Source organism: Neoarius graeffei, chromosome 12 (assembly GCF_027579695.1).
Source record: "Neoarius graeffei isolate fNeoGra1 chromosome 12, fNeoGra1.pri, whole genome shotgun sequence".
NCBI lineage: Eukaryota > Metazoa > Chordata > Actinopteri > Siluriformes > Ariidae > Neoarius > Neoarius graeffei.
Window position 1 is genome coordinate 3,695,931 of NC_083580.1, and position 27,917 is coordinate 3,723,847.

At 43.6% G+C, this 27,917-nt stretch overlaps 1 protein-coding gene across 1 annotated transcript in view; it reads left to right on the forward strand.

The window, feature by feature from the left end:
- The first annotated feature begins 3,711 nt into the window (after nt 1-3,711).
- Nucleotides 3,712-27,917, forward strand: part of LOC132895770 (sodium-dependent organic anion transporter-like) — a 52,636-nt gene continuing 28,430 nt past the window's right edge. The window contains exon 1 of the mRNA XM_060936605.1: nt 3,712-3,965. Coding sequence (XP_060792588.1) covers nt 3,712-3,965 — 254 coding nt within the window. The remainder of the gene's footprint in view (nt 3,966-27,917) is intronic.

A 27,917-nucleotide genomic window follows, 5' to 3' on the forward strand; every position in this document is an offset into this window, starting at 1 on the left:
AGTTTATCTTTTCGTGTTGAAAAATATATCACTTATTCACTTTGCTCACCTTTTATCTCTCACTCTCTCTCTCTAATCATATCATGAGGATGTATGAGCAGCAGGTTCAGGTCACTTGAAACACTGTCCTCGTCTGTGATTGGTTTCCTTTTTTTTTTTACTCTCTAGAAAAGGGGCGGCATGGTGGTGTAGTGGTTAGCGCTGTCGCCTCACAGCAAGAAGGTCCGGGTTTGAGCCCCGTGGCCGGCGAGGGCCTTTCTGTGCGGAGTTTGCATGTTCTCCCCGTGTCCGCGTGGGTTTCCTCCGGGTGCTCCGGTTTCCCCCACAGTCCAAAGACATGCAGGTTAGGTTAACTGGTGACTCTAAATTGAGCATAGGTGTGAATGTGAGTGTGAATGGTTGTCTGTGTCTATGTGTCAGCCCTGTGATGACCTGGCGACTTGTCCAGGGTGTACCCCGCCTTTCGCCCGTAGTCAGCTGGGATAGGCTCCAGCTTGCCTGCGACCCTGTAGAACAGGATAAAGCGGCTAGAGATGACTCTCTAGAAATTTTCAGAACTTTTAAGTGCGCTTGGTGTGACCTTCTCAGAGATCCGACCACACTCGTAAAGCAAGATTTACTACTGCTACTGCTAGTGTTTTTTCTTTGAGCACCGCGGTTCTTTCCAGCTCACATGCAGCCTCTCTATCTCTATCTAGACTCTAGATATAATCCTCTAGATTCTAGAGGATCTAGAAATTTATTTTAAATAGAGGTTGTGAAGACTTTTGCACCACAATTTCAGATTTCTCAGGTGTTTCATCTTTGCGTGTGCATAATCTCTGGTGTCTGGTATATAACTGAATGAGTTAAAAAAAAAATTTGAAAATCTTTGTGTGTGTGTGTACACGTGTGTAATATATATGCAGCTGGAATGCCATGCTGTATGATTTTTACCCAATGTCCAGCATGTAGCTTATCATTTTTACTCATCTAGAGCATGTAGGTCACACTAGAACAACATGATTTAGATTATAGATGCAGAATTATGTGTAGAATTAAATAATACAAATAGCTGACTAAGCACTGATTGAATACAGGAAGTAAATAAATGGAGAGTTTGATTAATCAGATCATTGTGGCATTGCAGTACATTTTATAAGATATGAGTACAGTTAAAATTAACCCTTGTGTAACATATAAAATATTTTTGTGTGAAGTTATATAATAAAGGATGGATGGATAGATCGAGAAAAATTTTATAGATTTTTATTTGATGACTTCTACATGATCAAGTCAGTCCAAAACCATTTTAAAACATTAGTTTTCCAGCATTAAATTAAATGTTTGTATGTCTGTAAAGCGCAGCGTGTTGTGTATCACTTTTCAGACAAAAGAACATCATGAAGGCTGTTGGGGTTTGTTGCAAAAAATAAAAAGCAAGCGTGATAGTGTCCAGAAGAACTGTGTGGCTCATTTCCTGATAAAACTGAACACACTGTACCTGAGAAACATTAAATTTCATTGTTTTTGAAGGAGTCTTTGCTCCACAGCGTTTATTAGCATGTGCCTAAGACTTGGGCACTTTTATTATAATATAATAATAAAAATAACGCCAGTAATGGATGACCTAAACCGGGATCCACTAATATCGGCTTGGTGCCTGATGCTTAACTGGACCATGAACCCTGTAGGTGCGCAGGTTAGGCCTGTGTCAGGGCCAGCAGCTAAGGAAGACAATTCTGACAGAAAACGTACCACTTTACATGATGAATAGAAGAATGCAAGTTAACGGCGTGAATAGGGGAGGAAGCAATGCTGAATCCGCTTCGCCCGGCAGGTCCCCTGTGGCAAACCAGGCAGGGACTGGTCGTCAACCTACTACTGGCCAGAACACAAGACCACCAAGTCAATGTATGAAGTTTACAAGGCAAGATATCAAGATAATGGAATGTTTTTACTGCAGCGAACCTGCAAACAGAGGTTACATGCAAAGGATGGCTAAGATTTGGGAAAATAGAGGCAGATTCACTCTCACTGAAAGCAGATTAGCTATGCAAGCACGGACAGTAATCACCAAGAAGTGGTTTACAACAGAGGAGCTTAATGAGATCAAGAAAAGAGAAACAGCAAGAGTCGTGGGAGAGGAGGAAGACAGGAGCGTGGTTACACCTGAGGCTCTAGGTGAAGCTGCTGTGACTATGACCAATTTGAGATCCCCAACAACTGAGAGAAGAGATTGTTTTGGAGAGCTGGAACCAACATTTGAGAGTAATTACAATATCAGGAATGTGGATCATCTCTCAGACAAGATAAGGGAGATTGTAGAGAGAATCAAGACAACCAGAGACAGGCTGCAGGAGATGAGGGAAAAGCTACCCAACATCAGGCATGTGGACAAACGGAAGTTATTGGAAGAAGTACGGAAGATCAATGACATGATGGAGTACATACCAATAAGAACCATCACTGAACTGAATGATACATTTTATGCAAGTGCAGCTCTAGTCACACACACATTTGTGAAAGAAAGGAAAGAATATAAAGAACCAGCTAAGACTCTAGAGGAAAGTGGAAGAATACCAGAGAGACCTGAGTAGATTAGAGGAGGTAAGGAAAAGAAACTGTAATGATAGAATGAGAAGGAAGACTGAAGCAAAATTAGACATCAAACCCAAAGGATACCAGCAGGTGATTGAAGAACTTAAACAGCGATTGACAGCAACAGCAGGCAAATTCAAGAGATATGAAGATAGAGTGAAGCAATACAAGCAGAACAGACTATTTGAGAACAACCAGAAAAGATTTTATGAAGATCTACAAAATGACAGAAAGGGAAATGGTGAGATACCAAACAAAGAGGAGATCAAGAAATTCTGGATGGACATTTGGGGACAAGCATCTGAACATGATAAGGATGCACCATGGATTAGGAGAGTAGAGCAGAAATTGACAAGAACTGAGAAGCAAGAAGAATTAACAATAACAAACCAGAAACTGAGGAAAGCGCTAATGAAACTACCAAACTGGAAAGCACCAGGCCCTGATGCTGTACAAGGGTTCTGGATCAAACACCTGACCAACCTTCACAGCAAGCTGGTACAATATCTGAATGAATGCCTGGAGACTGCGTACACACCAGACTGGATGACATCAGGGAGGATGATATTGATCCAAAAAGACCCAGCAAAGGGAGCAGCACCAGGAAACTATAGACCCATCACCTGTCTACCTATAGTATGGAAATTACTGACATCAATGATATCTGATGAAATATACAGACACCTGGAGACCAGTGATCTTGTAGGGGAAGAGCAGAAAGGAGGTAGAAGAGGATACAGAGGAACCAAAGACCACCTGATGCTAGATAAAGTGATACTGAAAGACTGTAAACAACGGAAAACTAATCTTGCCATGGGATGGATAGACTACCAGAAAGCATATGACTTAGTACCACATTCATGGATTATGGAAATGATGAGAGTGGCTGGTATTGCAGAAGGGGTTATGAAACTGCTGAGAGCTAGTATGGGAAAATGGAAGACAACTTTGGAGTCTGCAGGCCAACAATTAGCCACTGTGGATATACAGTGAGGTATATTCCAAGGAGACTCAGTTTCACCCCTGCTATTCATCATCTGCCTGATCCCGCTGTCTGTGTTGCTGAGGGAAGCTAAGCAAGGATACAATCTGACAAGAAATCAGTGTGGTAAGATAAACCACTGAGTATACATGGATGACTTGAAACTATATGGAAAGAGTAAAGATGATCTTGAATCCCTAGTGCGGACAGTTAGGATATACACAGAGGGCATTAGAATGCGATTTGGGCTGACGAAATGTGTGACGCTAGTTATGAAAAGAGGAAAAAAGGTGGAGGATGATGGAATAGTGTTACCTGATGGACAGATCATGAAAGACCTTGGAGACAGTGGCTATAAATACCTAGGAGTACTAGAAGCTAATGACATCAAAATGAATGTAATGTAATCAAAGGGATAAACACATGGGTGGTTGCTGTACTCAGATACTCTGGAGGAATTCTCGACTGGAACCAAGAAGAATTACAAGTAATGGACAGGAAAACCAGAAAGATAATGACGATGAACAGAGCATTACACCCCAGAGCAAGCGTGGCCAGGCTGTACTTAATGAGGAATGAAGGTGGAAGAGGACTGAAGTCAGTGGAGGAAATAATTAAATCAGAAGAACATGGACTGTCCAATTACATCAAAGACGAAGAGAAAGGGTACAACTGATTACTGAGAAGACTCACAAAAGAGGACACAAGTCAAGTTTATTTGTATAGCGCTTTTAACAACGAACATTGTCGCAAAGCAGCTTTACAGAATTTGAACGACTTAAAACATGAGCTAATTTTATCCCTAATCTATCCCCAATGAGGTGGCACGGTGGTGTAGTGGTTAGCGCTGTCGCCTCACAGCAAGAAGGTCCTGGGTTCGAGCCCCGTGGCCAGCGAGGGCCTTTCTGTGCGGAGTTTGCATGTTCTCCCCGTGTCCGCGTGGGTTTCCTCCGGGTGCTTCGGTTTCCCCCACAGTCCAAAGACATGCAGGTTAGGCTAACTGGTGACTCTAAATTGACCGTAGGTGTGAATGTGAGTGTGAATGGTTGTAAATGGAGATGAGATGAGATCTAGGAAGAAACCAAGAGGAACCTCATTTGGGCAACAACAGACAACATGACTATAACTAACAGTTTTAACATGAAGTCAGTTTCGTTGATGTTATAAACTCTTCATTGATGGAAACTTGAGTGCAAAACTGTTCATGACAACTGCAGCCCTAAAGTTAGCAAGTCAACTGTAGTCCTCAGCCATAAAAGCATTACTGTAAGAGTCCAGAGCGTCTTCCAAGTGTGACTTTCAACTGTCCACATGGGGCCGTCCTACACAGGAGCGACGTGATGAGACTCCAACCAGACACAGGGCACCAGGATGGATCAGGCAGGTCCGAGGAGCTGAAGAGGTTGGACATGTTGATCCCAGGATCAACATGTATAGTGCTCAGCGTAAATGAGTACACCCCCTTTGAAAAGTAACATTTTAAACAATATCTCAATGAACACAAACAATTTCCAAAATGTCAACAAGACAAAGTTTAATATAACATCTGTTTAACTTATAACATGAAAGTAAGGTTAATAATATACAGTAAACTGAGATTACACATTTTTCAGTTTTACTCAAATTAGGGTGGTGCAAAAATGAGTACACCCCACAACAAAAACTACTACATCTAGTACTTTGTATGGCCTCCATGATTTTTAATGACAGCACCAAGTCTTCTAGGCATGGAATGAACAAGTTGGCGACATTTTGCAACATCAATCTTTTTCCATTCTTCAACAATGACCTCTTTTAGTGACTGGATGCTGGATGGAGAGTGATGCTCAATTTGTCTCTTCAGAATTCCCCATAGGTGTTCGATTGGGTTCAGATCAGGAGACATACTTGGCCACTGAATCACTTTCACCCTGTTCTTCTTCAGAAATCCAACAGTGGCCTTAGATGTGTGTTTAGTCATGTTGGAAAAGTGCACGATGACCAAGGGCACGGAGTGATGGTAGCATCTTCTCTTTCAGTATAGAGCAATACATCTGTGAATTCATGATGCCACCAATGAAATGCAGCTCCCCGACACCAGCAGCACTCCTGCAGCCCCACATAAGGACACTGCCACCACCATGTTTCACTGTAGGCACCATGCAGTTTTCTTTGTATTCCTCACCTTTGTGACGCCATACAGTTTTGAAGCCATCAGTTCCAAAAACATTTATCTTGGGCCAAGTTTACATTAGACCGTATCTGTCTCGTTTTCTTCGCGGATGCACTGTCCGTTCACATTAAAACGCCGGGAAACGGGAATCCGCCAGAGCCCACGTATTCAACCCAGTTCGTATTTGATCCGGTGCTGTGTAAACATTGTGATACGCGGATACGCTGTGCTGAGCTCTAGCTGACGTCGTCATTGGACAACGTCACTGTGACATCTACCTTCCTGATTCGCTGGCGTTGGTCATGTGACGCGACTGCTGAAAAACGGCGCGGACTTCCGCCTTGTATCACCTTTCATTAAAGAGTATAAAAAGTATGAAAATACTACAAATACTGATGCAAATACTGCCCATTGTGTAGTTATGATTGTCTTTAGGCTTGCCATCCTTCCACTTGCAAGTGGTAAGTGGCGCGCATGCCCGACATGCACTGGGATCACACACACAGCGGCTCAGTCCGGAATCACTGCTGGTGCGCTTCACTTGCACGCTCTGTGAGCTGCGCAGGGCTGGAGTGTGCACCCTCCAGAGGGCACTCGCTGTTCAGGGCGGAGTGATTTGGAGCGCAGGATGCCTGCGGAGCCGAGCGTATCCGTGTATTGGCGTTGCTGTGTGCACGCGAATCGTGTATTGGCATTGCTGTGTGCATGCTAATCATTTTTAAAAACGTTAATCTGATGATCCGCTGATACGGTCTAATGTAAACCCCACCTTGGTCTCATCACTCCAGAGTATAGAGTCCCAGTACTCTTCATCTTTGTCAGCATGGGCCCTGGCAAACTCTAGGTGGGCTTTTTTGTGCCTGGGCTTTAGGAGAGGCTTCTTTCGTGGACGGCATCCATGCATGCCATTCCTCTGCAGTGTATGCCATATTGTGTCACAGGAAATAGTCACCCCAGTTTGGCTTTCTACTTCTTTAGATAACTGCAGTGAACTTGGATTATGATTTTCTTCAACGCTTCTCATCAGAAGATGCTCCTGTCGAGGTGTTAACTTCCGTGGATGACCTGGAAGTCTGTGAGATGGTTGCAGTTCCATCTTTCTTAAATTTTTGTACCACTTTTGCTACAGTATTCTGACTGATAAATAAAGCTTTGCTGATCTTCTTGTAGCCTTCACCTTTGTGGTAGAAAGAAATTATTTTCTTTGGGGAATTCTGAAGAGACAAGTTGAGCATCACTCTCCATCCAGCATCCAGTCACTAAAAGAGGTCGTTGTTGAAGAATGGAAAAAGATTGATGTTGCAAAATGTCGCCAAATTGTTCATTCCATGCCTAGAAGACTTGGTGTTGTCATTAAAAATCATGGAGGCCATACAAAGTACTAGATGTAGTAGTTTTTGTTGTGGGGTGTACTCATTTTTGTACCACCCTAATTTGAGTAAAACTGAAAAATGTGTAATCTAAGTTTATATTATTAACCTTACTTTCCCGTTATAAGTTACAGATGTTATGTTAAACATTGTCTTGTCATCATTTTGGAAATTGTTTGTATTCATTGAGATATTGTTTAAAATGTTATTTTTCAAAGGGGGTGTACTCATTTACGCTGAGCACTGTAACAGTGGAAACTAATACAATGTTTACGAATAATATCACCCAGAGGTAACATATATAAAGAAAAAAGCAGTGGACCCAAAACAGAACCTTGTGGAACACCAAACTTTACCTCAGTATGTCTAGAAAAAATCACCATTTTCATCAACATACTGATAGCGATCAGTTAAATAAGAGCTGAGCCAGGAGAGGGCCGTTCCCTTAACTCCCACAACATTTTCTAGTCTATCCAGAAGAATGGAATGATCAATGGTATCAAATGCTGCACTAAGGTCAAGCAACACAAGCAGCGAGACACAGCCCTGATCAGACGCCAACAGTAGGTCGTTTACTACTTTAACCAGTGCTGTCTCTGTGCTATGATGAGGTCTAAATCCTGACTGATACATTTCATGGATGTTATTCCTATGTAAATATGAGCATAACTGCTGTGCCACAGCTTTTTCAAGGATCTTGGCGATAAAGGGGAGGTTTGATATTGGCCGATAATTGGACAGCTGACAGGGATCAAGGTCAGGTTTTTTAATCAGGGGTTTGATAACTGCTAGTTTAAAGGATTTGGGTACATAGCCAATCGTAAGAGAAGAATTTATTATTTTTAGAAGCAGTTCAATTACTTCAGGTATTATGTTTGAATAGACGTGTAGGTAAGGGATCTAGTACACAAGTTGAGGCTTTTGATGCCGAGATTAATGAAAGCAATTCAGTTTCTCTAAGGGGAGTAAAGCATTCTAATTGCTGATCTGATACAGTTATATTGTTAACTACAGGGTCACTTACATTGTCTGACCTTAAATTAGTAGTTTGAATTTTTTGTCGGATATTCTCAATTTTGTCATTAAAAAAAATTCATGAAGTCGTTGCTACTCCATACTGCAGGTGTGCATGTGTCTATAGTGGACTTATTCCTGGTTAATTTTGCTACAGTATTAAATAGGAATCTAGGATTATTTTTGTTATCTTCTATTAGGGAGGAGAAATATGTTGATCTCGCAGCACTAAGAGCTTTTCTATACTTCAGGAAGCTCTCCTTCCATGCTAATTTGAACACTACCAATTTTGTTTGACGCCATTTACGTTCCAATTTTTGAGTGGTCTGTTTTAATGCGTGAACGTCATCATTATACCAGGGTGCTAATTTTTTTTGTCTCTGACCATTTTCCTTTTAAGAGGAGCTACATTATCTAAGGTATGGTGGAACGTTGACTCTAAGCATTCAGTTGCCTGATCAAGTTCTGCAGGGGCTGACAGCGACCCAATCAAAGCTGATAACTCTGGGAGATGATTTATAAACCTCTGTGCAGTAGTTGACGTGAATGTACGTTTAATACAGTAGCGTGGTGAGGTGCATATATTATTACTCAGACATAGTTTGAATGAGATGGGATAATGATCTGAGAGAACTTCAGACTGTGGAAGTGTGACTATATTTTCTACGTTTAGCCCGAATGTTAGTATTAGATCGAGGGTGTGACCACCATTATGGGTCGGTCCTATGACATTCTGATTAATCCCTACTGAATCTAAAATGGACACAAACGCTGTTTTCAAAGGGTCTTCTGGGTTATCGAAGTGAATATTAAAATCTCCAACAACTAAAGCTTTGTCTCAGGAAATAACCAGATCTGAGATAAAATCTGCAAATTCAGAAAGAAACTCAGAATATGGCCCCGGGAGCCTGTAAACAACAAGCAACAGAATTAACTGGGTAGACTTATTTTTTGAGGCTGCATACATTATACGAGTATGAAGAACTTCAAATGTATTAAATTTATCACCAGGTTTTTGTGTTACACCTAGATAATCATTATAAATAACCGCGACGCCTCCTCCTCTGCCAGTTAGACGAGGCTGGTGTATATAACTGTATCCAGGAGGACTCGCTTCATTTAATGCTATATATTCATTTAGCTTAATCCATGTTTCTGTTAACACAGTACATTAAACTCCTGATCAGTAGTGAGTTCATTAACCATTAGCGCTTTAGATGTAAGAGATCTAATATTTAATAGCCCCACCTTTAGATCAAAGGTGCTGGCAGCGGCTGTACAGTCAGTATGATCTAATTTTATATTGAGTAGGTTACTGGAACAAACTCTCTGAGAATTTCTACCTTTTTGTTGAGCTCGGGGAACAGACACAGTCTCGATGTAGTGGACCCTGAGTGAGGACTCTGTGCAGCTAGCAGACAGTCGGTTTAGCCTGTTCGTCTGCTCCCTGGCCTTGGCTCTGGATTGTCAGAAGTTAACTAGGCCTGTTCTGAGACTATGACCTATGCTGCAAGAAATGAGAGCAGCACCTTCCCGAGTGGGATGGATACCGTCCCGCCCTAACAGGCCACCAGAGCCCTCAAAATTAGCCCAATTATCTATAAAGCCCACACTGTTTTCAGAGCACCACCTGGACAACCAGCAGTTCAGCGACCATAACCTGCTGTAAGCTTCATCACCACGCTGCATTGGGATGGGGCCAGAGCATACTACAGCATCGGACATCGCCTTCACCAATTTAAACACCTCTACAAAGTTACTCTTCGTAACCTCAGACTGACGAAGGCATATATCATTAGCTCCTGCATGGATAACACAAAGAAGGAATATAAGGACAAGCAAAAGAACAAGAGAGAAAAAGAATGGAAAGAGAAAGTGCTGCATGGGCAGTACCCTAAGTTAACAGAAAAACATGATGTGAAGAAGACCTACAAGTGGCTCAGGAACGGATACATGAAAAAGGAAACTGAAGGACTCATTACTGCAGCACAGGATCAGGCACTACCAACACGATGGAGGAAGGTTAACATAGACAAACAAGTAGGAACAACAAAATGCAGAATGTATAACGAGAGGGACGAAACTATATTTCACATTCTCAGCGAGTGTAGTAAACTTGCACAATGTGAATATAGAGAGGCATGGCAAAGTTGCACAAATAATACACTGGAATCCATGTAAGAAATATGAACTACCAAACTCAAGGAATTGATATGCCCATGTGGCAGAGAAAGTGACAGAAAATAGTAAAGCAAAGATACTTTGGGATTTCTCAATACAAACAGATCATGTTATACAGGCATGAAGACCAGACATCGTAGTAAAAGACAAAGATCTAAATCACACCTGGGTCATAGACATATCAATACCTGGAGATGGAAGAGTAGAAGAGAAGGAAAAGGAGAAAGTGGAGAAATACCAGGATTTAGCAAGAGAGATTCAAAGATTGTGGAACACTTCAGTGAACATGATACTGGTTGTAGTAGGAGTGCTAGGAGCTGTGGCAAAACTGGAGGAAGAGTTGACAAAGTTGGGTATCGAGAAGAAAGAAGTAGACAGAGTACAATTCTCTACCTTACTAGGATCGGCAAGAATACTGAGGAAAGTATTGGATATCTCAGGTTAGAGGCTCTAACTGGATACCAATACAAACACCAGCTGAAGAGCTGAGAAAATCAACAATGAAAATAATAATAAATTTGAGTGTCAAATTAAGGACACTTTCTCATATTTCATTACAAAGGTTATTGATAAAGTGAGTTTAAATATAAAATTTAAATCGTATTTTCAAAATGCAATTTCAGCATAGTGCTCCAAATGTAGCACATACAGTCGTGCTTGAAAGTTTGTGAACCCTTTAGATTTTTCTATATTTCTGCATAAATATGACCTAAAACATCATCAGATTTTCACACAAGTCCTAAAAGTAGATAAAGAGAACCCAGTTAAAAAAATGAGACAAAAATATTATACTTGGTCATTTATTTATTGAGGAAAATGATCCAATATTACATATCTGTGAGTGTCAAAAGTATGTGAACCTTTGCTTTCGGTATCTGGTGTGAGCCCCTTGTGCAGCAATAACTGCAACTAAACGTTTGCGGTAACTGTTGATCAGTCCTGCACACCGGCTTGGAGGAATTTTAGCCCATTCCTCCGTACAGAACAGCTTCAACTCTGGGATGTGGGTGGGTTTCCTCACATGAACTGCTCGCTTCAGGTCCTTCCACAACATTTCAATTGGATTAAGGTCAGGATTTTGACTTGGCCATTCCAAAACATTAACTTTATTCTTCTTTAACCATTCTTTGGAAGAATGACTTGCATGCTTAGGGTCGTTGTCTTGCTGCCTGACCCACCTTCTCTTCAGATTCAGTTCATGGACAGATGTCCTGACATTTTCCTTTAGAATTTGCTGGTATAATTCAGAATCCATTGTTCCATCAATGAGGGCAAGCCGTCCTGGCCCAGATGCAGCAAAACAGGCCCAAACCATGATACTACCACCACCATGTTTCACAGATGGGATAAGGTTCTTATGCTGGAATGCAGTGTTTTCCTTTCTCCAAACATAACGCTTCTCATTTAAACCAAAAAGTTATATTTTGGTCTTATCCATCCACAAAACATTCCAATAGCCTTCTGGCTTGTCCACGTGATTTTTAGCAAACTGCAGATGAGCAGCAATGTTCTTTTTGGAGAGCAGTGGCTTTCTCCTTCCAACCCTGCCATGCACACCATTGTTGTTCAGTGTTCTCCTGATGGTGGACTCATGAACATTAATATTAGCCAATGTGAGAGAGACCTTCAGTTGCTTAGAAGTTACCCTGTGGTCCTTTGTGACCTCGCCGACTATTACATGCCTTGCTCTTGGAGTGATCTTTGTTGGTCGACCACTCCTGGGGAGGGGAACAATGGTCTTGAATTTCCTCCATTTGTACACAATATGTCTGACTGTGGATTGGTGGAGTCCAAACTCTTTAGAGATGGTTTTGTAACCTTTTCCAGCCTGATGAGCATCAACAATGCTTTTTCTGAGGTCCTCAGAAATCTCCTTTGTTCATGCCATGATACACTTCCACAAACGTGTTGTGAAGATCAGACTTTGATAGATCCCTGTTCTTGAAATAAAACAGGGTGCCCACTCACACCTGATTGTCATCCTATTGACTGAAAACACCTGACTCTAATATCACCTTCAAATTAACTGCTAATCCTAGAGGTTCACATACTTTTGCCACTCACAGATATGTAATATTGGCTCATTTTCTTCAATAAATAAATGACCAAGTACAATATTTTTGTCTCATTTGTTTGACTGGGTTCTCTTTATCTATTTTTAGGACTTGTGTGAAAATCTGATGATGTTTTAGGTCATATTTATGCAGAAATATAGAAAATTCTAAAGGGTTCACAAACTTTCAAGCACCACTGTACATGTTCTTTAACAGTGATATGATGAACAATATAACAGCTGGATAAGAGCGTCTGCTTAATGCCCTAAATGTAAATATTGTGTTTCATTTCATTACAGAACAAGATAAATAAAAGTAGTAAAGATAAAGGTATGGTATTACATTTATTATGCTTCATGCTCTCATTTCGAATTCCAGTCAGATCCAGTTCTTGAAAACAAACAGATAAAAGCCTATTTTTACATCATGTTGGAAATAGTCACGTCGGGCTGTGAGGGAAATTTAGTGGATGAACATTCCTATTCTCTGTGTTTCTGTGTGTTGAGCTCAAGTGGCCTAATATACTGAGAAAGATGTTTTTTCCAATGTTGTAATCACTTTTCTGTGGCCTTGGTGGTAATGAGCAGGGTGCTTGAGTTCGTCCTAACTACGCATCTTCTCATGATGTAACCACCTTTCCTGACCTCTGTGGTGATAAGCGGGGAGCTTGAGCTCTCCCTAACTCGCATCTGCCTGCACGTACCAAAGCGTGCCAGGTGTACTCATTAGCAAAACTTCATAGAAAATCTTGAGCCAATCACGTGAAGACACAAGCAGTAAGTGAATGCCTTTAGAAGTATAATAGATACAGCCAAAAAAACACAACTCAGAGTGTGCGTACTCTCGGCATCACTGAAGGGATGTCTTCTACTCTTCTATTCTTCTCTTTCCTTTCCTATTTTATATATCTTTTATATGATCTACTATAATAAATGACTGAAAAGACAACTGCTAAGCATTTTGAAGTGTTTATTAGAAGTTTCCATTACAATTTGGCGTCCCTGGGTGGGCCCTATGCGGCTGATCCTTGGACGACAGAACACTCCCAAGGCTACGGTGCAGAGCTGAGAACTCGGACGAGAGACCAGGCCATCAGGGCTCACCAAACCAGTAAGTGATAACTTTGCATTCTTGTGTAAAGAAATTAGTGGAAACAGTATTTAAAGAATGATACAAGAAATGGACAGAGATTTGTCCTAGTATTTAAAGAATGATATAAGAGACGGACAGAGATTTGTCCTAGTCAATGAAGACTGTGTGAGGCTACATGTGCTATAATAAGACTTGGATGTTTCTATGACAGCCCAAACATCCTGTTTATGAAAACCTCATATGGTGAGGACTGCTTAGCACAGTTTGATACAACCCCGATTCCAAAAAAGTTGGGACAAAGTCTCGTCTCGTCTCGTCTCGTCTTCTTCCGCTTTATCCGGGACCGGGTCGCGGAGGCAGCAGTCTAAGCAGGGAAGCCCAAACTTCCCTCTCCCCAGACACCTCGGCCAGCTCCTCGGGAAGAACACCGAGGCGTTCCCAGGCCAGCCGAGAGACATAGTCCCTCCAGCGTGTCCTGGGTCTTCCCCGGGGCCTCCTCCCGGGGGGACATGCCTGGAACACCTCCCCAGGGAGGCGTCCAGGAGGCATCCGAAAAAGATGCCCGAGCCACCTCAGCTGATTCCTCTCGATGTGGAGCAGCAGCGGCTATACTCCGAGCTCCTCCCGAGTGACTGTGCTTCTCACCCTATCTCTAAGGGAGCGCCCAGCCACCCTGCGAAGGAAACTCATTTCGGCCGCTTGTATCCGCGATCTTGTCCTTTCGGTCATTACCCAAAGCTCATGACCATAGGTGAGAGTCGGAACGTAGATCGACCGGTAAATTGAGAGCTTCGCCTTTTGGCTCAGCTCCTTCTTCACCACAACGGACCGGTAAAGCGACCGCATCACTGCGGAGGCTGCACCGATCCGCCTGTCGATCTCACGCTCCATCCTTCCCTCACTCGTGAACAAGATCCCGAGATACTTAAACTCCTCCACTTGAGGCAGAACTTCTCCACCAACCTGGAGAGGGCAAGCCACCCTTTTCCGGTCGAGAACCATGGCCTCGGACTTGGAGGTGCTGATTCTCATCCCAGCCGCTTCACACTCAACTGCAAACCGCCCCAGTGCATGCTGAAGGTCCTGGTTTGAAGAAGCCAACAGGACAACATCATCCGCAAAAAGCAGAGATGAAATCCTGTGGTTCCCAAACAGGATTCCTTCTGGCCCCTGGCTGCGCCTAGAAATTCTCGTCTCGTCTCGTCTCGTCTCGTCTTCTTCCGCTTATCCAGGACCGGGTCGCGGAGGCAGCAGTCTAAGCATGGAAGCCCAAACTTCCCTTTCCCCAGACACCTCGGCCAGCTCCTCGGGAAGAACACCGAGGCGTTCCCAGGCCAGCCGAGAGACATAGTCCCTCCAGCGTGTCCTGGGTCTTCCCCGGGGCCTCCTCCCGGGGGGACATGCCTGGAACACCTCCCCAGGGAGGCGTCCAGGAGGCATCCGAAAAAGATGCCCGAGCCACCTCAGCTGGTTCCTCTCGATGTGGAGGAGCAGCGGCTCTACTCCGAGCTCCTCCCGAGTGACTGTGCTTCTCACCCTATCTCTAAGGGAGCGCCCAGCCACCCTGCGAAGGAAACTCATTTCAGCCGCTTGTATCCGCGATCTTGTTCTTTCTGTCATTACCCAAAGCTCATGACCATAGGTCATGAGACCTAGAAATTCTGTCCATAAAAATTATGAACAGAACCGGTGACAAAGGGCAGCCCTGCCGGAGTCCAACATGCACTGGGAACAGGTCTGACTTACTGCCGGCAATGCGAACCAGACTCCTGCTCCGTTCGTACAGGGACCGGACAGCCCTTAGCAAAGAGCCCCGAACCCCATACTCCCGAAGCACCCCCCACAGAATACTACGGGGGACACGGTCGAATGCCTTCTCCAGATCCACAAAGCACATGTGGACTGGTTGGGCAAACTCCCATGAACCCTCGAGCACCCTATGAAGGGTATAGAGCTGGTCCAGTGTTCCGCGACCAGGACGAAAACCACATTGTTCCTCCTGGATCCGAGGTTCGACTATTGGTCGAATTCTCCTCTCCAGTACCCTGGAGTAAACCTTCCCTGGGAGGCTGAGAAGTGTGATTGGGGCACACTCTCCGGTCCCCTTTCTTAAAAAGAGGGACCACCACCCCAGTCTGCCACTCCAGAGGCACTGTCCCTGACCGCCACGCGATGTTGCAGAGGCGTGTCAACCAAGACAGCCCCACAACATCCAGAGACTTGAGATACTCAGGGCGGATCTCATCCACCCCCGGTGCCTTGCCACCGAGGAGCTTGCAAACCACCTCAGTGACTTCGGCTACAATTTGTACAAATTGTAAATAAAAACGGAATGCAATGATGTGGAAGTTTCAAAATTCCATATTTTATTCAGAATAGAACATAGATGACATATCAAATGTTTAAACTGAGAAAATGTATCATTTAAAGAGAAAAATTAGGTGATTTTAAATTTCATGACAACAACACATCTCAAAAATGTTGGGACAAGGCCATGTTTCCCACTGTGAGACATGCCCTTTTCTCTTTACAACAGTCTGTAAACGTCTGGGGACTGAGGAGACAAGTTGCTCAAGTTTAGGGATAGGAATGTTAACCCATTCTTGTCTAATGTAGGATTCTAGTTGCTCAACTGTCTTAGGTCTTTTTTGTCATATCTTCCGTTTTATGATGCGCCAAATGTTTTCTATGGGTGAAAGATCTGGACTGCAGGCTGGCCAGTTCAGTACCCGGACCCTTCTTCTACGCAGCCATGATGCTGTAATTGATGCAGTATGTGGCTTGGCATTGTCATGTTGGAAAATGCAAGGTCTTCCCTGAAAGAGACGTCATCTGGATGGGAGCATATGTTGCTCTAGAACCTGGATATACCTTTCAGCATTGATGGTGTCTTTCCAGATGTGTAAGCTGCCCATGCCACACGCACTAATGCAACCCCATACCATCAGAGATGCAGGCTTCTGAACTGAGCGCTGATAACAACTCGGGTCGTCCTTCTCCTCTTTAGTCCGAATGACACGGCGTCCCTGATTTCCATAAAGAACTTCAAATTTTGATTCGTCTCACCACAGAACAGTTTTCCACTTTGCCACAGTCCATTTTAAATGAGCCTTGGCCCAGAGAAGACGTCTGCGCTTCTGGATTGTGTTTAGATACGGCTTCTTCTTTGAACTATAGAGTTTTAGCTGGTGACGGCGGATGGCACGGTGAATTGTGTTCACAGATAATGTTCTCTGGAAATATTCCTGAGCCCATTTTGTGATTTCCAATACAGAAGCATGCCTGTATGCGATGCAGTGCTGTCTAAGGGCCCGAAGATCACGGGCACCCAGTATGGTTTTCCAGCCTTGACCCTTACGCACAGAGATTCTTCCAGATTCTCTGAATCTTTTGGTGATATTATGCACTGTAGATGATGATATGTTCAAACTCTTTGCAATTTTACACTGTCGAACTCCTTTCTGATATTGCTCCACTATTTGTCGGCGCAGAATTAGGGGGATTGGTGATCCTCTTCCCATGTTTACTTCTGAGAGCCGCTGCCACTCCAAGATGCTCTTTTTATACCCAGTCATGTTAATGACCTATTGCCAATTGACCTAATGAGTTGCAATTTGGTCCTCCAGCTGTTCCTTTTTTGTACCTTTAACTTTTCCAGCCTCTTATTGCCCCTGTCCCAACTTTTTTGAGATGTGTTGCTGTCATGAAATTTCAAATGAGCCAATATTTGGCATGAAATTTCAAAATGTCTCACTTTCGACATTTGATATGTTGTCTATGTTCTATTGTGAGTACAATATCAGTTTTTGAGATTTGTAAATTATTGCATTCTGTTTTTATTTACAATTTGTACTTTGTCCCAACTTTTTTGGAATCGGGGTTGTATATGGATAAAGGACTTAGAATTCCCTGAAAAGGGCAGTTTTAGTCCCAGGCAGATAGAATGGTTAGAAGAAAAGTTGAAACGGAAGGAAAAAGAAGAGTCTGCAGATAATGTTAAGTTCTTAGGGGACTGGAGGGCGTTTTCTGCATGGAAAGAAGAAACACTTAAGAGAGAGTACAAAAGAGAGAAACGACAGGCAGGGCTCTCACCCTCTTCTCAGTGTTTGAAATTTCAGATGGACCCTGACCTGGAGTCTGCCCCACCACCCCGACACACACTGCCTCCTCAGCAAGGCGGAGCATCACTCCCACAAGCGCCTCACCCACAGAGAAGGGGAGAAGTCGAGACAAAGAAAAAAAAACCTGAGCCTCTGGAATCTCTCCCAGCCTACCAGCCGCCTCCAGCATCAGCGCCTCTCAGCGCTTCTCCGTCACACATGAGATCCGGTCTTGCATATGGCGACGGAAGAGACACCCTCCTGGACCTGACCACATGCTCAACAGTGGGTCCACAAGGCTGTAACCTAAAGTCTGAAGTTCTTCATCTTCCATTTGTGGAAGTGGCTGGAGCTGACAGCGTGCTTCTAGTCCACAGACCCTGGATGACAGCTGATGTGAAGAAAAGCATGGCTTCTCTTCCCAATGTGAGAGAGGTAGGAGGAAAGAGATTTGGTAACGAACTGTTGATGTTTTGCAGAGAATTCCGACTGACCACCCATGAACTTCGCCGCCTGCTCATGACCAAGATGGGTATAGATTGGAACAAAGTTTCCAAAGGGTGGCCGGAAGCTGACCAGCGAATGACTACACCAGACTGGAGCGCGGCTGGCAATGGTGAGTACAGAGATACCATCACTGCTCTCTGTGTTCATCTGGACAGTGCTTTCCCTTGAACATAGACATTACTAAGATCAGTATGTGTAAGCAAGAAGATGGTGAAGTGGTGTCAGCGTTTCTCGCCCGTCTCACCGCCGCGCATGAGAAAAAAAAAACACAGTGGCCTGACCAGGCCCATGAACCTGGCTGCAGTGGAGGGCACTCCTGAGCCTCACCAAGATCGAGCAGTACGCTGTGCATGCAGAAAGTCTGATGAAAAGAAAGAAGACAAAGTTGGCACAAAGAGACCAAGACCTACACGCCGCCACTCTCACTCTTTTCCAGACTGCTCAGCCTGGACCTAGAGGAAGAGGTTGAGGTAGGGGCCGAGGCAGGACGACCTGGGGTGACTCATCCTGGATAAAAGGCGCAACCTGCTACAACTGCAATCAGAAGGGACACATTGCTCGAGATTGTCTCCACAGTAGCAGCCAGAGGCCCTGTGAGGAGTACAGCAAAGCAGACTGATGGGTGGACTCCGGGAGCGGGCCCCACACAGAGAACAGGGGAGGTAACACACACACACCTGATGATACACATAGACAGGAGCATTCCCATAACGTTAAACACATTAGTAGCAGCACCTGCATGCAACAGCAAGACTACACGGAAATGCCCGATACACCAGTCCAGATAGATACATCTGAAGTTGCATTAAGTTTGTTAAAATACACAACTACTCCCTTCTCTAAACTCCCTTGTATGCCCCTCACTGTATGTGGGCATGTGTTAACCTTTTTAGTAGATTCTGGAGCAGGACACTCAGTGACACAACATAGGGTACTTCCAGTAGACCCACCGCTCAGCTCAAATTCTATTCAGACAATGGGCATCTCAGGACGACCTGTAACCGAAACTTTCTCAGTCAACCTCCCGTGTAAAAGCGAGGGAGGAATAGTTACATTCCACTCATTCCTCATCTCACATACATGTCCAGTAAATTTGTTAGCACGTGATTTAATGTGCAAATTAGGAGTAAATCTCACGTCCACTCCAGATGGAGTGGATTCAGTACTTTATTGAAGTAAGTGAAATGTGCGGTGTGCAGTATGGGTTTGGAAGCCCTCTGTATGTACAGTGCTCAGCGTAAATGAGTGCACCCCCTTTGAAAAGTAACATTTTAAACAATATCTCAATGAACACAAACAATTTCCAAAAGGTTGACAAGACAAAGTTGAATATAACATCTGTTTAACTTATAAGGTGAAAGTAAGGTTAATAATATAACTTAGATTACACATTTTTTTTTAGTTTTACTCAAATTAGGGTGGTGCAAAAATGAGTACACCCCACAACAAAAACTACTACATCTAGTACTTTGTATGGCCTCCATGATTTTTAATGACAGCACCAAATCTTCTAGGCATGGAATGAACAAGTTGGCAATGTTTTGCAAGATCAATATTTTTCCATTCTTCAACAATGACCTCTTTTAGTGACTGGATGCTGGATGGAGAGTGATGGTCAACTTGTCTCTTCAGAATTCCCCAAAGAAAATAATTTCTTTCCACCACAAAGGTGAAGGCTACAAGAAGATCAGCAAAGCTTTACTTATCAGTCAGAATACTGTAGCAAAAGTGGCACAAAAATTTAAGAAAGATGGAACTGCAACCATCTCCCAGAGACGTCCAGGTCGTCCACGGAAGTTAACACCTCGACAGGAGCATCTTCTCATGAGAAGGGTTGAAGAAAATCGGCATGCAAGTTCACTGCAGTTATCTAAAGAAGTAGAAAGCCAAACTGAGGTGACTATTTCCCATGACACAATATGGCGTACACTGCAGAGGAATGGCATGCATGGATGCTGTTCACGAAAGAAGCCTCTCCTAAAGCCCAGGTGCAAAAAAGCCCGCCTAGAGTTTGCCAGGGCCCATGCTGACAAAGATGAAGACTACTGGGACTCTATACTCTGGAGTGATGAGACCAAGATAAATTTTTTTGGAACTGATGGTTACAAAACTGTATGGTGTCGCAAAGGTGAGGAATACAAAGAAAAATGCATGGTGCCTACAGTGAAACATGGTGGTGGCAGTGTCCTTATGTGGGGCTGCATGAGTGCTGCTGGTGTCGGGGAGCTGCATTTCATTGATGGCATCATGAATTCACAGATGCATTGCTCTATACTGAAAGAGAAGATGCTACCATCACTCCGTGCCCTTGGTCGTCGTGCACTTTTCCAACATGACTAAACACACATCTAAGGCCACTGTTGGATTTCTGAAGAAGAACAGGGTGAAAGTGATTCAGTGACCAGGTCTCCTGATCTGAACCCAATCGAACACCTATATGGGGAATTCTGAAGAGACAAGTTGACCATCACTCTCCATCCAGCATCCAGTCACTAAAAGAGGTCATTGTTGAAGAATGGAAAAAGATTGATGTTGCAAAATGTCACCAACTTGTTCATTCCATGCCTAGAAGACTTGGTGCTGTCATTAAAAATCATGGAGGCCATACAAAGTACTAGATGTAGTAGTTTTTGTTGTGGGGTGTACTCATTTTTGCACCACCCTAATTTGAGTAAAACTGAAAAAATGTGTAATCTAAGTTATATTATTAACCTTACTTTCATGTTATAAGTTAAACAGATGTTATATTAAACTTTGTCTTGTCAACATTTTGGAAATTGTTTGTGTTCATTGAGATATTGTTTAAAATGTTACTTTTCAAAGGGGGTGCACTCATTTACGCTGAGCACTGTATATGTCTGGCAGCTCTGCTAAGATCAACTCACACAAACTCCAAAACACCTTGTACAGCTCGCACACTTGAACACCTCATCAGTTGACACAGACTATATGAAAGAGGAAGATTTGCATTGCACAGCACATGTTCACCAAGGGCAAGATGTGGAGTTTGAAAAGACTTGGTTTGCAGACCCCCATGTATGTGAAAGATTGACCCTCAAAACTACATATTGGTCTAAACATTATTGCACTGTGCAGGTCCATTTTACTCGTTGTCCGAACAACTGCATCAATGTTCATTGCAGTGTTCTCAAACATGTTATACGCGGCCTCGTGTCAGAGGACTCTGAGGTTGGCTGCTGCCAGCATGATTTCTTTGACATCGTTAATTCTATACCCCATGTCTCATTAGCAAAGCCACGAGCCGCCCATTGGAAAGATGTGGGGAAGTGGGTCAAGAAGTGCGCAGCCAATGGCAATGAATGGTCCCAAACAGAGGACCCTAGTGTGTTGTTTTGCCAAAAGCTTGGGGTCTACAAACAAAGTCATGCTATGTGTGTGTATGTTAAGCGCAGCGTAATATTAGCCACTGATGACCGGGATCCTGGGGACTCCGGCCATAGTGGCCTGTTTGTCTCTGTTTCCACAGGCATAAATCCAGCAGAGGTGCACCCCAAATTGGCGGGAGTTCCAAATTCCGTTTGGGCGAAGGGTAAACATGATGCAGGCCTAATAAAGAATACTGAACCAGTGGTGATCACCCCCAAATCAGATTTCAGGCCTAAACAGACCCAGTACCCACTCAAACCAGAAGCAATCGCAGTTAAGGAGGCAAGAAAACTGTCCCAGCCCGATGAGTGGAGGTTTGTCCAAGATCTGCAAGCAGTCAATGCTGCGGCTGTCCCACGCCCACCTGACGTCCCTAAAGAGCGCTCTGTAGACCACACCCATGCTGGGACTGCCTGACCCCAATAAACCATTTTGTTCAAAGTGTAGATGAAAAGAAGGGTTTTATGCCCTCTGTTCTTTTGCAGAAACACAGGGATAGATTGAGACCTGTAGCCTACTTCTCCAGCAGGCTGGATCCAGTGGCGGCTGGACTTCCTGTTTGCCTGCGTGCAGTTGCTGCAGCTGAAAAGGCGGTAACTGCCTCCAGAAATATTGTGGGGTATTCTAACCTCACCCTTTTGGTCCCACATGCTGTCTCCCTGCTTCTGTTGGAAAAAAAGATGTCACGTTTGTCAGCACAGAGATGATTGAAGTATAACACTGTCATACTTGATATGCCTAACATCATTGTGAAACGTTGTTCTGTTCTGAATTCTGCCTCTCTTCTCCCTACAGAGGACGATGGACAGCCACATGACTGTGTTGCTCTCACTAACGAACAAAGTAGGTTTTGCCGTAGTCTCAGATCACGAGGTCCTCAAGGCTTTCGTGTCTGCCCTCAAACCTGTCAGCGCAGGCCGCAGAGCTCTGTGCCCTTATTGAGGCATGCAAATTGGCTGCAGGGCAATCTGTCAATATTTTTACGGACAGTAGGTATGCATTTGGCGTTGTGCATGATTTTGGCACCATTTGGAAACACAGAAATTTTCTCACTAGCACAGGATCTCCCACTGCACATCATAAACTGGTCTCTGAGTTGTTGGATGCTATTCTTCTCCCTAGAGCCATTGCTGTGTGTAAGTGTGCTGCCCATACTAACAATACTGATCTTGTGTCTCAAGGGAATGCCAGGGCGGACGCGGCAGCAAAGTGTGCAGCCTTAACTTCCAGTTCACCCTCTAACCTTGCTTTTCCTCAGGTTTCTAGCCCCTGTTTACAGTTAGCGGACCTTCAGAGTACTGCCACTCAGGACGAGAGACGAGTCTGGAAACAGGCCGGCTGTATCTTTGCAAACTTGGTCTGGGTTTGTCCCTCGGGCCGTCCCTGTCTACCAAAACACATGTTCTCTTTCTATGCAAAATTGGCACATGGGCTAACCCATGTGTCAAAAGGGGGGATGGTAGCAGAAGTAACAAAGAGATGGTTCACAGAGGGGCTTTCAAATTATGCTGCGAAATTTTGCAAGCAATGCTTGATATGCGCACAAAATAATGCAGGTCAAGGTATCAAACTAACTCAAGCAGCACGCCCAATACCAGACAAACCATTTGATCATCTCCAAATGGACTTCATTGAACTGACACCTAGTGAAGGGAAAAGGTATTGCCTGGTAATAGTCGACATGTTTTCAAAATGGGTTGAAGTATTTCCCACAGCTAAACAAGACTCAGAGGCAGTAGTCAAAGCACTCCTGAGCGATATAATTCCTAGGTGGGGTATACCTAGCAAAATCTCAAGTGACAATGGAACACCCTTTGTTAATGCAGCCCTAAAGAAAATAGGAGCATTCCTAGGGATAGACCTGAAACAATATTGTGCCTACCATCCTGCCAGTGCGGGAGCAGTAGAGAGGGAAAATGGGTCCCTTAAAAATAAACTAAGCAAAGCTTGTGCAGAAACAGGGCCAGGATGGACAAAGGTCCTCCCTGTAGTACTCACACAAATGAGGATGCAAACTAGACCTAAACATGGGTTAAGCCCATTTTGAAATTCTGTTTGGACGAGTACCCAACATGGGGATAGGGCCAGCTCAAGGAACACTGCCGGGCACCACACTGTGTGATGATGCAATGTTGAATTACTGTGCAACGTTGTCCTCTGCTTTGAAATTTATCCACAAACAGGTAAAAGAAGTACTTCCCAAACCCGCTGAGGGATCTACAACCAGGGGATTGGATAGTGGTGAAGGACTTCTGACGAACCAAGTGGAACAAGCCACGGTGGAATGGCCCATTCCAGGTCCTGCTCACGACCCCAACAGCAGTGAAGGTCACGGGCAGAGTGACGTGGATCCATGCTAGCCACTGCAGGAGGGTTCCTAAACCAGCTGAGCAGGAGGAAGAGGAAGGCCTAAGTGACCCAAACGCTGACTAAAGCTCATGAGGAAGAAAGGCATCACTACATGGAACAGTGCGAGGATCACATCAATCACGCACGCACCCTCAATAAGGAAGATTATTTCAATGTCTAGCCGATAGATAAGTCTTCGGGTTTCGAGTTTCCTCCAAGTCCTGGTGAGGTGGGACGAGGGCTGATAGGGCGTGCCCGCCCTCTGAGCACCAATACACATCAAGAAGGGCAAGGATTAACTCAGAGACATAGTTAACATAAAATGAAGGGGGTAAATCATTATAAGCTAGGTCCAGTCGTGGGCCTGAGCATCCTGATCTTGCTGGGGCTCACGGGATGATCCGTGTGGTGGTCGATATAGGGAACCCAGGCTGACACAGAGTCAAAGACAGTTGGTTTAGTGGATGGAAGACTCTGATTCCATCCACCATACCGGTCCTGGGTTTAGTGATTGTGATGCTATGTTTGCTCCCTGTTTTCTGTCAATGTTGTATGTCTGTGTTTCAGAGGCAGCTGACAAATATTGGCTACCAGATGGGAAAATAGACTCAGACGACTTACCTGACTGGTCTCCAAACCCACACGAAGACTATAACCCACCGTTCGATGACCTCAGCACAGTTGACATGAAACTAGTCCTGACTTAAAACACTTTCATTATGATTGTTTCCTGTTCTATTTTTCCTGATCTATGTATATGGCTTGCTAGCATTAACTTAAGACCTCTATGTCTTATAAAAAACAGCCTTAGCATTATCCCTGTACACTCAATGACGTGTTAAGTCGAATCTCTCTGAGAACTCTTATCACTGAAACTGTGTACAGTTCTGTTCTTTCTTTAGCAATTATTATCCTGTAGGATAAAAGGGGGGGGGAATGTGAGGGAAATTTAGTGGATGAACATTCCTATTCTCTGTGTTTCTGTGAGTTGAGCTCAAGTGGCCTAATATACTGAGAAAGATGTTTTTTCCAATGTTGTAATTTTCTCATGATGTAACCACCTTTCCTGACCTCGGTGGTGATAAGCAGGGAGCTTGAGCTCTCCCTAACTTGCATCTGCCTGCACGTACCGGTACCAAAGCGTGCCAGGTGTACTCATTAGCAAAACTTCATGGAAAATCTTGAGCCAATCACGTGAAGACACAAGCAGTGAGTGAATGCCTTTAGAAGTATAATAGATACAGCCAAAAAAACACAACTCAGAGTGCGCGTACTCTCAGCATCACTGAAGTGGTGTCTTCTACTCTTCTTCTATTCTTCTCTTTCCTTTCCTATGTTATATATCTTTTATATGATCTACTATAATAAATGACTGAAAAGACAACTGCTAAGCATTTTGAAGTGTTTATTAGAAGTTCCCATTACAGGGCCCTCTTTACATTCCCTGATCAGTCCACTTCCTCCTGAGGTAACATTGATAACATGGATATCTCTATAAAACTGAACTCTAACCCTTAAATTCCCCTTCAGTTCTTCACTCCTGGAACAACTTTCCTTCCTTATTCATTTCACCGCAGTTACTGATTACTGAAATATAATAAAGTAATAAATATATATATTTTTTAATTTTCTTGCCAATATATCTGTAGTTGAAATGCTTTCTGCTTCCTGCTAAAGCCTGATCAATCAGGCTTGTTTGTTTTTGTTTGTTTGTTCCTAACATAACTCAAATAGTAGTGAACGGATTCTGATGAAATTTGGAGGGAATGTGCTCCATGGGCCAAGGAACATTTGATTAGATTTTGATCCAAATCTGGATATGTATGTGGATCCAGGATTTTTTTTGTCTATTCCCAACATAACTCAAAAAGTAGTGAATGGATTTGGAGGAAATTTGGTGGAAAGGTGACCCATGGGCCAAGGAACATTTGATTAGATTTTGATCCAAATCCGGATATGTATGCGGATCCAGGATTTTTTAAAAATCTTTTCCCAACATAACTCAAAAAGTAGTGAACGGATTCTGATGAAATTCGGAGGGAATGTGCTCCATGGGCCAAGAAACACTTGATTAGATTTTGATCCAAATCTGGATATGTATGTGGATCCAGGATTTTTTTTGTCTATTCCCAACATAACTCAAAAAGTAGTGAATGGATTTGGAGGAAATTTGGTGGACAGCTTTAGTATTACCCTAGGTTCAAGTAATTTGATTTTGATGTTGATAATATGTGGCTTGGTGGCAGTATGGACTTTGCCAAGTACCTTCTAGTTTAAATTGCTTTAAGAATACAGAGACCAAATATGAGTGCGAGCAGAAACATTAACATCCTTTCATCAAATTGTCAACAAGCCATTTAATGGATGTTTAAAAAACACACACACAATGGTTAATGCCATAACAAGACAAAACATCTGGAAAAGATGAAAATTCAGACACCATCAGATGGTTTGGCGACAAAATGGACTCCTAACACGAAAAAATACACAATATGGCCAAAAGTATGTGCACCCCTGAGTTTCTTCCCCAAACTGTTCCCATAAATTTAGAAGCACACAATTATCTAGAATGCCTTTATATGCTGTAGCTTTTCAATTTCCCTTCACTTTAACTAACAGACCCAAACATGACAAAGCCAGCTGGTTTGAAGACAATTAGAGTGGAAGATCTTGAGTGTCCTGTATAGATTCCTGACCTCAACTCAGCAGTACAGTCTTCAGGACAGAAGAGGTTACACTTTAATGTATTAGCCTTACTCAGATTAATGTGTAACCTTACTCAGAAATATGACAAGCTGCAAGTGTTTTTGTTTTCTTGACATCAAGAGAGAATAAAAGAGAGGTTGCTGTAATATAAGTGTTTCACAGACATTCAAGCGCATTAAATGTAACTGTAAATGGATAAAAAGCATGATGTGTCAGTTTTTAATTACTAAAATAAAAGAAATTGTGGTCAAATTGCTGTGATGCAGGACAAACAAAAGGCTTAAGATTGTGCTGAAAATAATTAAATAATATTGGCTGGCACTGAGTGGTATATCAGATATATTCCATTCAGCGAGCATGATACTGAACGAGTCAAAGACAAGTAGCTGAATGGAATATATCTGATATACCACTCAATGCGGGCGGCACGGTGGTGTAGTGGTTAGCGCTGTCGCCTCACAGCAAGAAGGTCCTGGGTTCGAGCCCCGGGGCCGGCGAGGGCCTTTCTGTGTGGAGTTTGCATGTTCTCCCCGTGTCCGCGTGGGTTTCCTCCGGGTGCTCCGGTTTCCCCCACAGTCCAAAGACATGCAGGTTAGGTTAACTGGTGACTCTAAATTGACCGTAGGTGTGAATGTGAGTGTGAATGGTTGTCTGTGTCTATGTGTCAGCCCTGTGATGACCTGGCGACTTGTCCAGGGTGTACCCCGCCTTTCGCCCATAGTCAGTTGGGATAGGCTCCAGCTTGCCTGCGACCCTGTAGAAGGATAAAGCGGCTAGAGATAATGAGATGAGATGAGATACCACTCAATGCCAGCCAATATTATTTAATTATTTTCAGCACAATCTTAAGCCTTTTGTTCATCCTGCATCACAGCAATTTGACCACAATTACTTTTATTTTAGTAATTAAAAAATAATGTCGTGCTTTTTATCTATTTACAGTGGGCAGCACGGTAGTGTAAGTGGTTAGCATGGTTGCCTCACAGCAAGAAGGTTCTGGGTTCAAGCCCAGCGGCCGATGGGGGCCTTTCTATGTGGAGTTTGCATGTTCTCCCTGTGTCTGCATGGGTTTCCTCCGGGTGCTCCGGTTTCCCCCACAGTTCAAAAAAATAGACATGCGGTTAGGTTAATATGGGACGGCCTTGGGCTGAGGTGCCCTTGAGCGAGGCACCGAACTCCCAACTGCTCCCCGGGCGCTGTTAGCATGGCTGCCCACTGCTCCCCGGGCGCTGTTAGCATGGCTGCCCACTGCTCTGGGTATGTGTGTGTGCTCATTGCTCACGTGTGTGTGTTCACTGCTTCAGATGGGTTAAATGCAGAGAGGAATTTCACAAGCATGTGATGAATAAAGTTGTTGTTGTTCTTCTTCTTCTACAATATATCTGATATAACACGAAAAAAGCCAGTCAATATTATTATTATTCTACATACACATTCCTTTCG